At 39.1% G+C, this 11,740-nt stretch overlaps 1 protein-coding gene across 1 annotated transcript; it reads left to right on the top strand.

Moving 5' to 3' along the window:
- Nucleotides 1-6,236: 6,236 nt before the first annotated feature.
- LOC127136556 (uncharacterized) lies at nucleotides 6,237-10,533 on the top strand. Its single transcript, XM_051063103.1, has 2 exons — nucleotides 6,237-6,886; nucleotides 10,479-10,533. Exons 1-2 carry the CDS (start codon nucleotides 6,237-6,239, stop codon nucleotides 10,531-10,533), a joined length of 705 nt encoding a protein of 234 aa, XP_050919060.1.
- Nucleotides 10,534-11,740: the final 1,207 nt, after the last annotated feature.

Genomic DNA, 11,740 nt, shown 5'->3' with positions numbered 1-11,740 from the left:
CCTTTGGTATTCCTGAAGATCAGATACATCAACACGTGGAGCACTTAGCGTCTAACCCTAGAACTTCTAGACAGCTGTCCAGAGGAAAAACGTTTAAGATCTCCTCGAGCAGTGTGCATATTGTTGGGATTAGACATTCATTAATGAGCCTTAATCATTTTTCCCCCAAGCGTGCTAACTTGTGCTTTGTGCTAACGCTGAATAGTGTGTCGTTTTGCATGTGTTTTTCGTTTAGGGTATTTAAACATTTTTCTCACATTTCACACACTTATCACTCTCACTCACTCTCAAACCCTCTCTGAAGCATTTCTACAAACTCTTCATCTTCACCTTCATCTTCATCAACTATGGATGCTCAACAACAACAAGTTTTCAACTTTTCTCAACAAATGGAATCCAACACCACTGCCCAAAGTTCAAGCATTCCAACTCCAACTGTTACAGGCGTTTCCATTACTCCAGTGTACAAGGAACCCCATATTCTAGAGCGTCAACCTCACATTAACCTAGCAACTCCCTTTGAGGGACTGGATGTGTTATGTGAAACACTGGTGGATTTTGACAACATGAGGAGAAATGGAGTAGATCTTACTGAAGAACTCCGTATTCAAGGGTGGGAAAACTACTTCCAAAGGCTTTATGGCCCTGTTTACCCAAATCTCATCAAAGAATTCTGGAGATTTGCTGATGCTGATGACCACTTCATCGTCTCCTTCGTATTGGGGGTAAAGATAGTGATTACTGAAAAGTCAATTGCTTCTTTACTAAACATGGAGAAAACTGGAGGAAAAAGGATTTACAACATCAACCCTAGGTCAAAGCGCATTGCTGAAGTAATCAATCCAACCATCTTCAAACATAACACTGAAGGAAATCCTTCAAAGAACAAAGAGCTTCATCAGAACCTCAGAGTATGGCTCAAGATCATTCTGGGAACCATTCATCATCGCCCAGCATCAAACTCCTCTGACTACATCAATGTAGATCAGAAGTGCATTCTTTATTGCATTCACAAGGGTGTAAAGCTCTGCCTTCCTGCACTTCTCTTCAGATATCTCAGAGACTCTGTAAGGGAGACAAGAAACAACATGAAACCCAGATCCTACATCCCTCTGGGAAGGCTTATATCTGATGTTTTCATTGAGAATGGGTTGGTAGATCATCTGGAGAAGAACAGGCTGATGCAAGATCTGGCGATAGATACTGGAAAGCCTCTGAACGCCAGAAATCTCAAGAGTATGGGAATTCTGAAGAAGATTCAAGTCAGACCCACTATGGATACCTCCTGGGATGCCTTGAAAGATCAGAGGAAGCTGCCCCATGGTCTTGCAAGGTTCTTCAAGAATGAACCTGTAGATGCAATCCTCCTCTACATGCAGCGTCTGAAGGATGAAGGAGTTGATATCTCTGACTTCAGATTGGATGAGTGTCTAGAGTCAGAAGAAGACTTTGTCAGATTCAAAAGAGGTCTTTCTAAGCATAAGTCTTCAAAGGCAAAGAGAGCAAGAATAGGAGAAACTTCTGGAACCAGATCTCCAGCGCCTCTGCAAGAAACTACTGGTACGTCTGCTCCCTCTATTCCCTCTGAACAACTTATGGCTTCTTCTAATCCTCTCCCAACACCACCCATATACACAACCTCTGAAACCCCACCTTCTACAACCAGAACCTCACTACCTCCACCTCAAATTAATCTTGCCCAAACATCTTTACCACGTTCTGAAGAAATGAGCCAAACCACTTCCTCTTCATCATCTTCAGCCCCAGAATCACCCCCATACCTTGACCTCTCCTCTGACCAAGAATACTCTGATCCTAACTCTCCAACCTTAGCCCAAATTCAGGCTCAAAACCTTGCTTCACAACAACCAACACAATCTGAAGCAACTTCACCTCCCCCAGAACAAACAACCAACATACCTTCTGAACCTGAACCTGAAGCTGAAACTGAATCTCTAACACTAGACTTAAACCCTCTTTACGCTTCACCCCAAAGATCTGAACCTCAACCTGAAGCAGAACCTGAACCTGAAGCTGAACCTGAACCTCTAACCTTAAATCTCAGCCCTCCAACCTCTTCACCTCAAACCTCTGAACCTGACCTTTCTATACCTACCCTTGAGGAAGCCATAATGCTGTTCGCAGGGGCTTCAGTACAAAAGGTCAAGTCTCTGACCATTAACTCTGAAATCAGTGATGATCCTGACTCTGTAAGGACACACTGGAATAGAGTCATTGGCTGGATGACCTCTGAGGCTTTTAAGCTGAAGAACATCTCTGAACAAGTCAGAAATGGCTACATCAGAGATGCTGAGGCAAGACTCCAGGAAAGACTTGCAAGAGAAGCTGAAGCTAGAAGGCTAGGGGAAGAGAAATTGGCAAAGGAAGCTGAAGAAGAAGCTAGAAGGATGGAGGAAGAAAGAGCAAGGGAAGCTGAAATTCTAAGGGTAAAGGAAGCTAAAGCTAAAGCTCTGGCTGATGCTGCTGCTACTGCCGAAGCTGAGGCACAAGCTGCTGCCGAAGTTGAAGCAAAGGCCGCTGCTGAAGCACAGCAGGCTCTGACTCAGGGGGAGTCCTCCTCATCTGTTGTTCCTATGGTTCTCCAGACGCTGGAAGAACTGAAGAAAGATCAGAAGGAACTTCGTGCCAGAATGGATAAACAAGACTCTGTCAATGACAACATTCAGAACATGCTGGCTCTATTGCTTCAAAGAATGCCTCCGCCTCCAAACCCCTAGGCACTTAGGATTTTGTTTGCTTGTTGTTTTTGCCTTCCTAGTTTCTGATGTTTACTTGTTCCTTTTTGCCTCTGTTGCTTTTTATCTGAATACAATGTTTTTCTCTTGAATTATTATTATTTTTGCTATGTCTTTTTGATTCTGACAAAAAGGGGGAGAAGTCATTAATAGCTCTGATGAAAATAATGTCTAAATACCTTAAGCACTCTGCAACATATTTTTCTTAAAAATAAATTTATCAAGAAACCTCATTGCTTGGAAGCTCTGGTAAGAACTTCTGAACTCCCTAGCCTATCTCAGGGGGAGCTCTTGTCTATCTGATCTGATATTGTTTATGTTTCATCTGCTAATTAAGTTTGTTTTGTCATCATCAAAAAGGGGGAGATTGTAAGAACAAAAATTGTTCTACAACAGATTCCATGATTTTGATGATAACAAAGGATGAAACCAAAAATAGCACCCTAACAAAAAGTTTCTAAGTGTGCAGGGTTCTAAGGAAAGAAGGAAGAATTCATCAGATACAGAATCATATCAGATACAAATTATCAGAAGACCAGAAGCATCTGAAGTAGAAACACGTTTGAGAAAGTCTAACTCTGAGCAAAACAGCAAAGTATCAGAAGCATCTGAACAAGAAGTACGCTCTAGAAGTTCTGACTCTGAACAACGTATGTCAAACTTCAGAAGTTCTTAGCGCTATCTGAAGTAACCATTAGAACTCAAAAGAGATCAACATCTGAAGTTAGATAGCAAGATTCCAAGATCTCCAGAAACACGAAGACTCTGATTATGAAATTGCTAAATAAGGAAGAGTAACGTTAATTACAAGTAAAGTTATGGAAATGGATTTCCTAAAACAGAAAGAGACGTTAACTCCAATTTCAAATGATAAGGAACTATTTTTGGAAAGTAATCATTCAAGAAGAGAAAGTTACTTTGGCAACAAGCAACATAAGTTATGGCACTAATTATTATTCAAGAGTTATTATCTGCTATGATCTTTCAAACGGCTCTTTCTCTCCTATATAAAGGATTGCAAATCAACATTGGGAAGTTAGAGAAAACAAGCACATACTGAAACATCAACACACATAAACTCATTTTATTCTCTCAATCTTCACGAAGCTTTTGCTTGAAACGTGAAACTTCTTTGTTCTTATTGTTGTAATATTTGCTTATCTTAGAAGCACTCTAGATTACATAAGCTTTTATCTTTGTTGTATTTCCTCAAGTGACTCTGTGTAGTCTGTATACTTGAGAGGACTAAGAGATCTTTCTCTTAGACGTTGTTTGTAATCAATCTTTCAAGATTAGTGGATTAAGTCCTTGTTGAAGGCGAAATCACCTTGGCCGGGTGGACTGGAGTAGCTTTGTGTTATAAGCGAACCAGTATAAAAATCCTTGTGTGATTTTCATTTTGAAAAAGCGCTTATTTTCCAAACAATTCAAACCCCCCCCCCCCCCTTTCTTGTTTTTCTCACCTTCAACATTGATGACTTTATGGATGTTAATGATGTACGAATCTTCTTAATTGGTAACCCAGTACCCACATTACTTGGAGATACCTGCCATTTTATCCATCACATGACTAAGAAAGGTGGTGGAACCATTCTTTGTTGTGCACCTCTCCTATATAAGTGGTTTATTTCTCACTTACTCAGATCCAGACTCTTCAGAGAGAATCCATAGAAGCTCGGATGGTCTTAGAGGTTCATGACCATTGATCAAGGGAATATACATTGGTATGACCTCTCCTATGATATTGGAGTAATTATTGGCAGTTATGGTGAATTTCCTAATGTACCTCTCCTTGGTGTACATGGGGGAATTAACTACAACCCCATCCTTGCCAGACGCCAGTTAGGATATCCTAGGGAAGATAAACTTGATAACCTTCTGTTGTCATGTTTCTTTTACCTCAACGAAGAAGAGAGTTCTAGTTTAAAGGATAGAATCGTACATGCTTGGTGCAACATTCACAGGAAAGGAAAAGACCAACTAGGAAGAAAGAATTGTGTTGCTTTTGAGCCATACACTCAATGGGAATAAGAGGAAGACATTCCAGATGAAATCTCTAGACTGCTCGAAAATGAAGAAAAAACCATTCAGCCATTCAAAGAGCCTGTGGAAGTAATCAACTTGGGGTCTGAAGAGGACAGAAAAGAAGTCAAAGTTAAAGCGTTGCTTGCTCCAGAGGTCAAAGAGAGGATGATAGAGCTTCTCCGAGAATATACCGATGTGTTTGCTTGGTCATTCCAAGAGATGCCAGGGTTGGACACCGATATTATGGAGCATCGTTTACCGTTGAGGCCAGAGTGCCCACCAATCAAGCAAAAGTTAAGAAGAACTCGTCCGGAAATGGCAATCAAAATCAAATAAGACGTGCAAAAGCATATTGATGCAGGTTTCCTTATCACATCAGAGTATCCGCAGTGGGTGGTCAACATTGTGCTAGTTCCCAAGAAGGACGGGAAGGTTCGTATGTGAATTGACTACAAAGATCTAAACAAAGTCAATCTTAAGGATGGTTTTCCTTTGCCACACATCGACATGTTGGTCGAAAGCACCACCAAGTTCAAGGTCTTCTCTTTCATGGATGGATTTTCTGGTTACAGTCAAATCAAAATGGCGCCCGAAGATATGGAGAAAACAACTTTTATTACACCTTGGGGCACATTTTGCTACAAAGTAATGCCTTTCGACTTGAAGAATGCTGGTGCCACCTATTAACGAGCTATGACTACTCTTTTTCATGACATGATGCATAAAGAGATTGAAGTCTATGTAGATGATATGATAGCAAAATCAAAGACTGAGGAAGATCATGTTGAGTATCTTTCAAAACTGTTTCAGCATTAGAGAAAATACAAACTCCGCTTGAACCCAAACAAATTCACCTTTGGGGTTCGATCAGGAAAGCTCTTAGGCTTCATCGTCAGTCAAAAGGGTATTGAAGTTGATCCCGATAATGTTAAATCCATTCAGGAAATGCCAGCACCTCAAACAGAAAAGTAGGTGAGGGGATTCCTTGGACGTTTGAACTACATTTTAAGGTTCATATCTCATATGAATGCTACTTATGCTCCCATTTTTAAGCTCCTCCAAAAGGATCAGGGTTGTGTTTGAACAGATGATTGTCAAAAAGCCTTCGACAGTACCAAAGAGTATTTGCTGGAACCTCCTATCTTATCCCCACCAGTTGAGGGAAGACCATTGATTATGTATCTGACTGTGCTAGAAGAATCTATGGGTTATGTTTTGGGTCAACAGGATTAAACCGAAAGACAAGAGTATGCCATCTATTATTTGAGCAAGAAACTCGTTGACTGCGAGTCCTGATATTCCATGCTAGAGAAAACTTGTTGTGCTCTGACTTGGGTGGCCAAGCGTCTCCGTCAATATATGATGAATCACACAACTTGGTTGATATCCAAGATGGATCTGATTAAGTATATCTTTGAAAAGCCTGTATTGACCAAAAGAATTGCTCGTTGGCAAATGCTTTTGTCCGAATATGACATTGAGTATCACACCCTGAAAGCTATTAAAGGAAGTGTCTTGGCTGATCATTTAGCTCATCAGCCAATCGACGATTATGAGTCTATAAATTTTGAATTCCCAGATGAAGATGTGATGTACTTAAAAGCCGAAGATTGCAATGAAACACTGCCAAATGAAGGGCCAGAGCCAGGTTCTCATTGGGGTAATGGTATTGGGGAAGTAATCATCACTCCTCATGGCTCACATATCCCTTTTACTGCAAGATTAACATTCAAGTGCACAAAAAACATGGCGGAATACGAAGCATGCATCATGGGTCTAGAAGAAGCCATTGATCTTAGAATAAAAAATATCGTTGTTCATGGAGACTTAGCTCTAGTTGTTAATCAAATTAAAGGAGAATGGGAAACTCGTCAACCCGGCCTAATCCCATACAAAGACTATGCAAGGAGGTTATCTACTTTCTTCAACAAGATTGAATTTCATCATAACCCTCGTGAGGAAAATCAAATGGAAGATGCCTTGGCAACTTTAGCTTCCATGATCATTGTAAATCGTTGGAATGATGTGCCTAAGATCGATGTTATGCATCTTGATAGACCCGCTCATGTATTTGTAATGGAAGAAGTCTCTGATGAAAAGCCATGGTACCACGACATCAAGTTTTATCTTCAGAGTCAAGAATACCCACATGGGGCATCAAACAAAGATAAGAATACCTTGAGAAGACTGGCTAGTAACTTCTTTCTGAATGAAAACGTGTTATACAAGAGAAACTTAGACATGGTTATGCTCAGATGCGTGGATAGACACGAAGCAGACTCGTTGATGCAAGAAGTTCACGAAGGTTCTTTTGGTACTCATTCCAACGGACATGCAATGGATAAAAAAATGTTAAGAGCGGGTTACTATTGGCTGATAATGGAAGTTGATTGTTGCAAGTATGTGAAGAAGTGTCACAAATGCCAGATTTATGCTGACAAGATACATGTACCTCTGACTCTTCTCAACGTTCTCTCCTCTCCATGGACTTTCTCTATGTGGGGCATCGACATGATCGGTATGATTGAGCCCAAAGCTCCCAACAGACATCATTTCATTCTGGTGGCTATTGATTATTTCACAAAGTGGGTCGAAACAACCTCATACGCCAATGTGACCAAGTAGGTGGTAGTTAGATTTATCAAGAATCAACTTATTTATCGTTATGGTGTGACAAGCAGAATCATCATTGATAATGGTTCAAACCTGAACAATAAAATGATGAAGAAAAGTGTGAAAAGTTCAAGATTGAACATCATAATTCCTCTCCCTATAGGCCCAAGATGAATAGTGTTGTTGAAACTGCCAACAAGAACATCAAGAAGATCATTTAGAAGATGGTAGTGACTTATAAGGATTGACATGAGATGCTCCCTTTTGCTCTGCATGGATATCGTCCGTTTGATTGCACTTCAACATGGGAAACCCCATTTTCTCTTGTCTATGGCATGGAAGTAGTGCTCCCAATAGAAGTAGAGATCCCATCAATGCGTGTCTTGATGGAAGCTAAGTCATCCGAAGTTGAATGGTGTCAAAGCAGGTATGACCAACTAAATTTGATTGAAGAAAAGAGGATGACGGATTTATACCATGGTCAGTTATATCAACAGAGAATGAAGAAAACATTCGACAAGAAGGTTCGACCTCGTGTATTTAGAGAAGGCGGCCTTGTGCTTAAAAAGATTCAATCTTTCATATCTAATTTTAGGGGCAAGTAGACTCCTAATTATGATGGCCCATATGTTGTCAAGAAATCCTTCTCTGGTGGGGCCTTGATTCTTACAAATATGGATGGTGAGGAGCTCCCACATCTTATGAATACTGACGCAGTCAAGAAATACTTCGCCTAGAAAAATAAAAGAACAGCCCGCTAATTCAAAAACCCGAAAAGGCGGCTTAGGCAAAAATGAGCATCTCGGTGGACTGAAAACCCTAAAGGGCGGTCCAGGCAAAACTTAGAGACATAAACAGAAAATGATTATCTTAGTAGATTGAAAACCTGAAAAGGAAATCTAGGCAAAAACAAAGGATTATGGCAAGTAACTGTATCGGATCAGATTGGATCACTTGAAGCAACGCCCGCCTGTCAAAGCTCTCAACTGGCTCTTATCAGAAGCTCAAATACATCTGGAATTCAACTTGTTAAGGAGAATAGTTTCATTGTATTTTAATGTAGCCTTTTCCCATATGGTACCATTTTTCTAACTTTGTAAATATCCATGGGATCATGCCATTTGCAGATCACCATTCTATCAATAAAATTCGAGACTTATCCATTGATTGGCAATCCTTATTTTATTTCTGCTCTGTAAAAATATCATTTTTACTTTGATAACGATTCTTGAAATGAATATTTGAAAAAAATTGTTTTTCAAAATAAAATTTTGTTTTATTTTGATTTGTGAATGCAAAAAAGAACGTCCACAGTTAAATCCCCAATCAGCAGTAAGTTGTGAAGTGTTAGATGTTGGAACTCAATGTTCCCTAGAAAAGCTCTAAGCGTGAATTTTCTATCAAGCTTTAAAATAAACAATCAAGCTTTTTCAATGATCTTCATTATCCCCTGTGGAAGTTGCAAATTTTGATGATGTCCCCGGAAGAATCATTTTGAAGGTTTTCCTGACCAATTTACACCTGTCCTTGGTAGAGTGTACATGTTTTTTTATTTCCTAAGTGAAGTCTTCTTCTCCAGAGAAATTGGAACCCTGTAGCAAGATCTTTGCTCTATCAAAGGTTCTGATTTCACCCCTAGATGAAGCATTTTCCTCTCCTTATAGAGAATTGGATCTCGTGACGAGACTTTTCTCCTTTGATGACCTTTAACTCATCTCCAGTGATGTTTTCCGCCTTAATGAGACTAGCCAAGCTCATGTTGAGCTATGAAACATATTATGTCCCTAGCCTGTCTATTTTGTCCATTTTTGTAAGCATAAACATAACGTGCATGCATGCATATACAAATACATCCATATATATCATGAATAACCAAATTCACATCCATTTTGAATTCCTTGATGACATTTACCTTAATTTATTTGACTATGTTCATCCTTGGGTGTTATGTTTCCATCCCCATAGGAGTCGTCAACCTTAAGCAGAGAGTTTATATCCTTTATAATTCCACACTTAGTTCATTCCTCGTGGAAGATGGTTGTTTTAGTTGTCCTTTTCCATTTTTGGATAGGATAAAATCCCAATTAAGCTTCATTCCCCATTGGTAGAGTCTTGCTTGATTATTTTTCTCTCCAGTTGTTCTTGGAGTGAGCCAAATATTTGGAAATTAATGGTGAATCTCTCTAAGTTATTAAACCTAGATCAAGAGTGCATTTATTTTGCATTGTCTCCCCATGAAAAGCATCTTCATTATCACCAGTGAAGACATATCATTTTCCCCAGTATGGACACAAGTGATTATCTCTTTTAAGAAGCTTGTCTATCTTAAAAGAATTATCAACATAGAAGTTTTCTTCCATTAGATGGTTTTCTCTCCAGAGAAGTTTGATGAAGACTTCTAACAGGTAGTTGTCTCTTTATTTGAGAAGCCTGTTTCATGATCTCTGATCCCCAGTAAGTAACTGTCTTTTCCCGAGAAGCTTATTCTATTTCTAGACGCCCATTTTGAATAACAGATGGCAGTCTCTTTTTGAGAAGTTTGTTTATCCCCAATGAAGTTATCAACATATCAAACGTTCTTTCCAACAAATGAGCATCTCCAAAAAAAAATCGTCAAAGAAGTTTGTTGAAGACTACTACAAGCACCTTTCTTTTATCACATGACTTTATATCCTCGGTGAGGTGTTCCATTACAAGAACTTATATCACCAGTGAGGTGTTAATCACAACCAATGATACTTTCCCCAGTAAATCAAGGTGGAAGTCTATTGAAGATCCTTATTGTGATTTTCTCTTTATTTAAGAATTCCAGTTTTTTATAAGATTAATTGACTCGCATCCTTCGAAGATCCCCGGTGAAGTTACTTCTCTTTTCCCAACAAGTGATCACCCTTTTAGGAGCTTATTTATTGATCCTTTCCGAGAGAAAGACTTGGTTATAGAAGAAACCAAGGCCCGTTCGTTGGCTTATGACCGAAACGTGGATAGGTTTATTTTGCCTTTTCTAAGTGGAATACTTAAGTAAAGAAAAAGTTGAATCATGTTTTGATCATTTAAGCTTATTTGGACTCGTTATCTGAACAGGCGGTCATCTCTACCTTTGAGAAACCTGTTTCAAAATCTAGAACTCGTTATTTGAACAGACGGTCATCTCTACCTTTGAGAAACCTATTGTGAAGCATATCTAGTTATTTGAATAGATAGTCATCTCTAACTTTAAGAAACCTATTAGGGAGATATTTCCTCAGTGAAGCGTACTTTTATTGGACTCGTTATTTGAAAGACGATCATCTCTACCTTTGAGAAACCTGTTGTGGAACCATTTCCCCATTGAAGTTTATTATGGATTCATTATTTAAACAAGAGGTCATCTCTACCTTTGAGAAACCTATTACGATCTAATATATTTCTAACAAGATGATTACCTTTACTTAGGCTACCACATGTTTGGTAGTAGGTAATATACCTCCCTCCTTGAGTTACCTTATTATTTAAGTTACCTCGTGATTGGTAGTCGGTAATATCATTCCCCAATAGGGTTGATAATATCATCCCCTTGGAGCCATCACCCTTTCCTCAGTTGAAGTCACGATCCTTTGGAATGATTTATTCCCTAGGAAGCCCTGATCCATTGGAATTTGCAAATCTTCTTCCTCAATTGAAGTGGTAATCTTTTCCTCAGTAGAATTTCCTTTTGTATGTTCCCATAGTGGTATTCCTTTATCCCTGTGTGTTTTCTCAACTAATATTACTCCCCTCTGACATTGATCCTCACAGAATTCCTGAGTCCTGCATGCATATCATATCATAAGCATTTTGTGGCCTATTAGGGCCAAAAATGTGCATGTTTGTATTTAAATTTTTCAACCCTAATATGCCACCATAATTTGTATCATTTGCATGACATCTAGAATTTTTGCATTACTAACCTATTGAAAATACAAAAAGATTTTCTACTTTGTTTGTCTTAAGCTAGGGTTTTGCACCAAGAGCTTTCAAAGATTGATCAATCAAGACTTGGCATGAGTTTCAAAGCTTCAAACTCCTCCTCCTTCCCAAGTGATCAAGTGACTTCCATCAACAAGAATCAATTTCAAGATCATTCCATCTCAAATTCATCAAGGCCAGAGTTCATCTAATACCCTTAACTAGGGTTTTGACCCAAAGTCAACTGGTTGACTTTTTAGCCATCGCATGATCCCAGAGCTTGAAGTACGGTTAAAATACTTCAAATACATCTAAGTGATCCATTCACATCATCCAATGTGCCTAATAGATCCCATTCATTAAAGATTGCAAGAATTTGATTCATCTAATACAAAGTCAACTAAGGCAAAGTCAAAGTC

The sequence above is a fragment of the Lathyrus oleraceus genome, chromosome 4, assembly GCF_024323335.1.
Source record: "Lathyrus oleraceus cultivar Zhongwan6 chromosome 4, CAAS_Psat_ZW6_1.0, whole genome shotgun sequence".
Lineage (NCBI taxonomy): Eukaryota > Viridiplantae > Streptophyta > Magnoliopsida > Fabales > Fabaceae > Lathyrus > Lathyrus oleraceus.
This window is presented reverse-complemented; position numbering and strand designations above follow the sequence as displayed.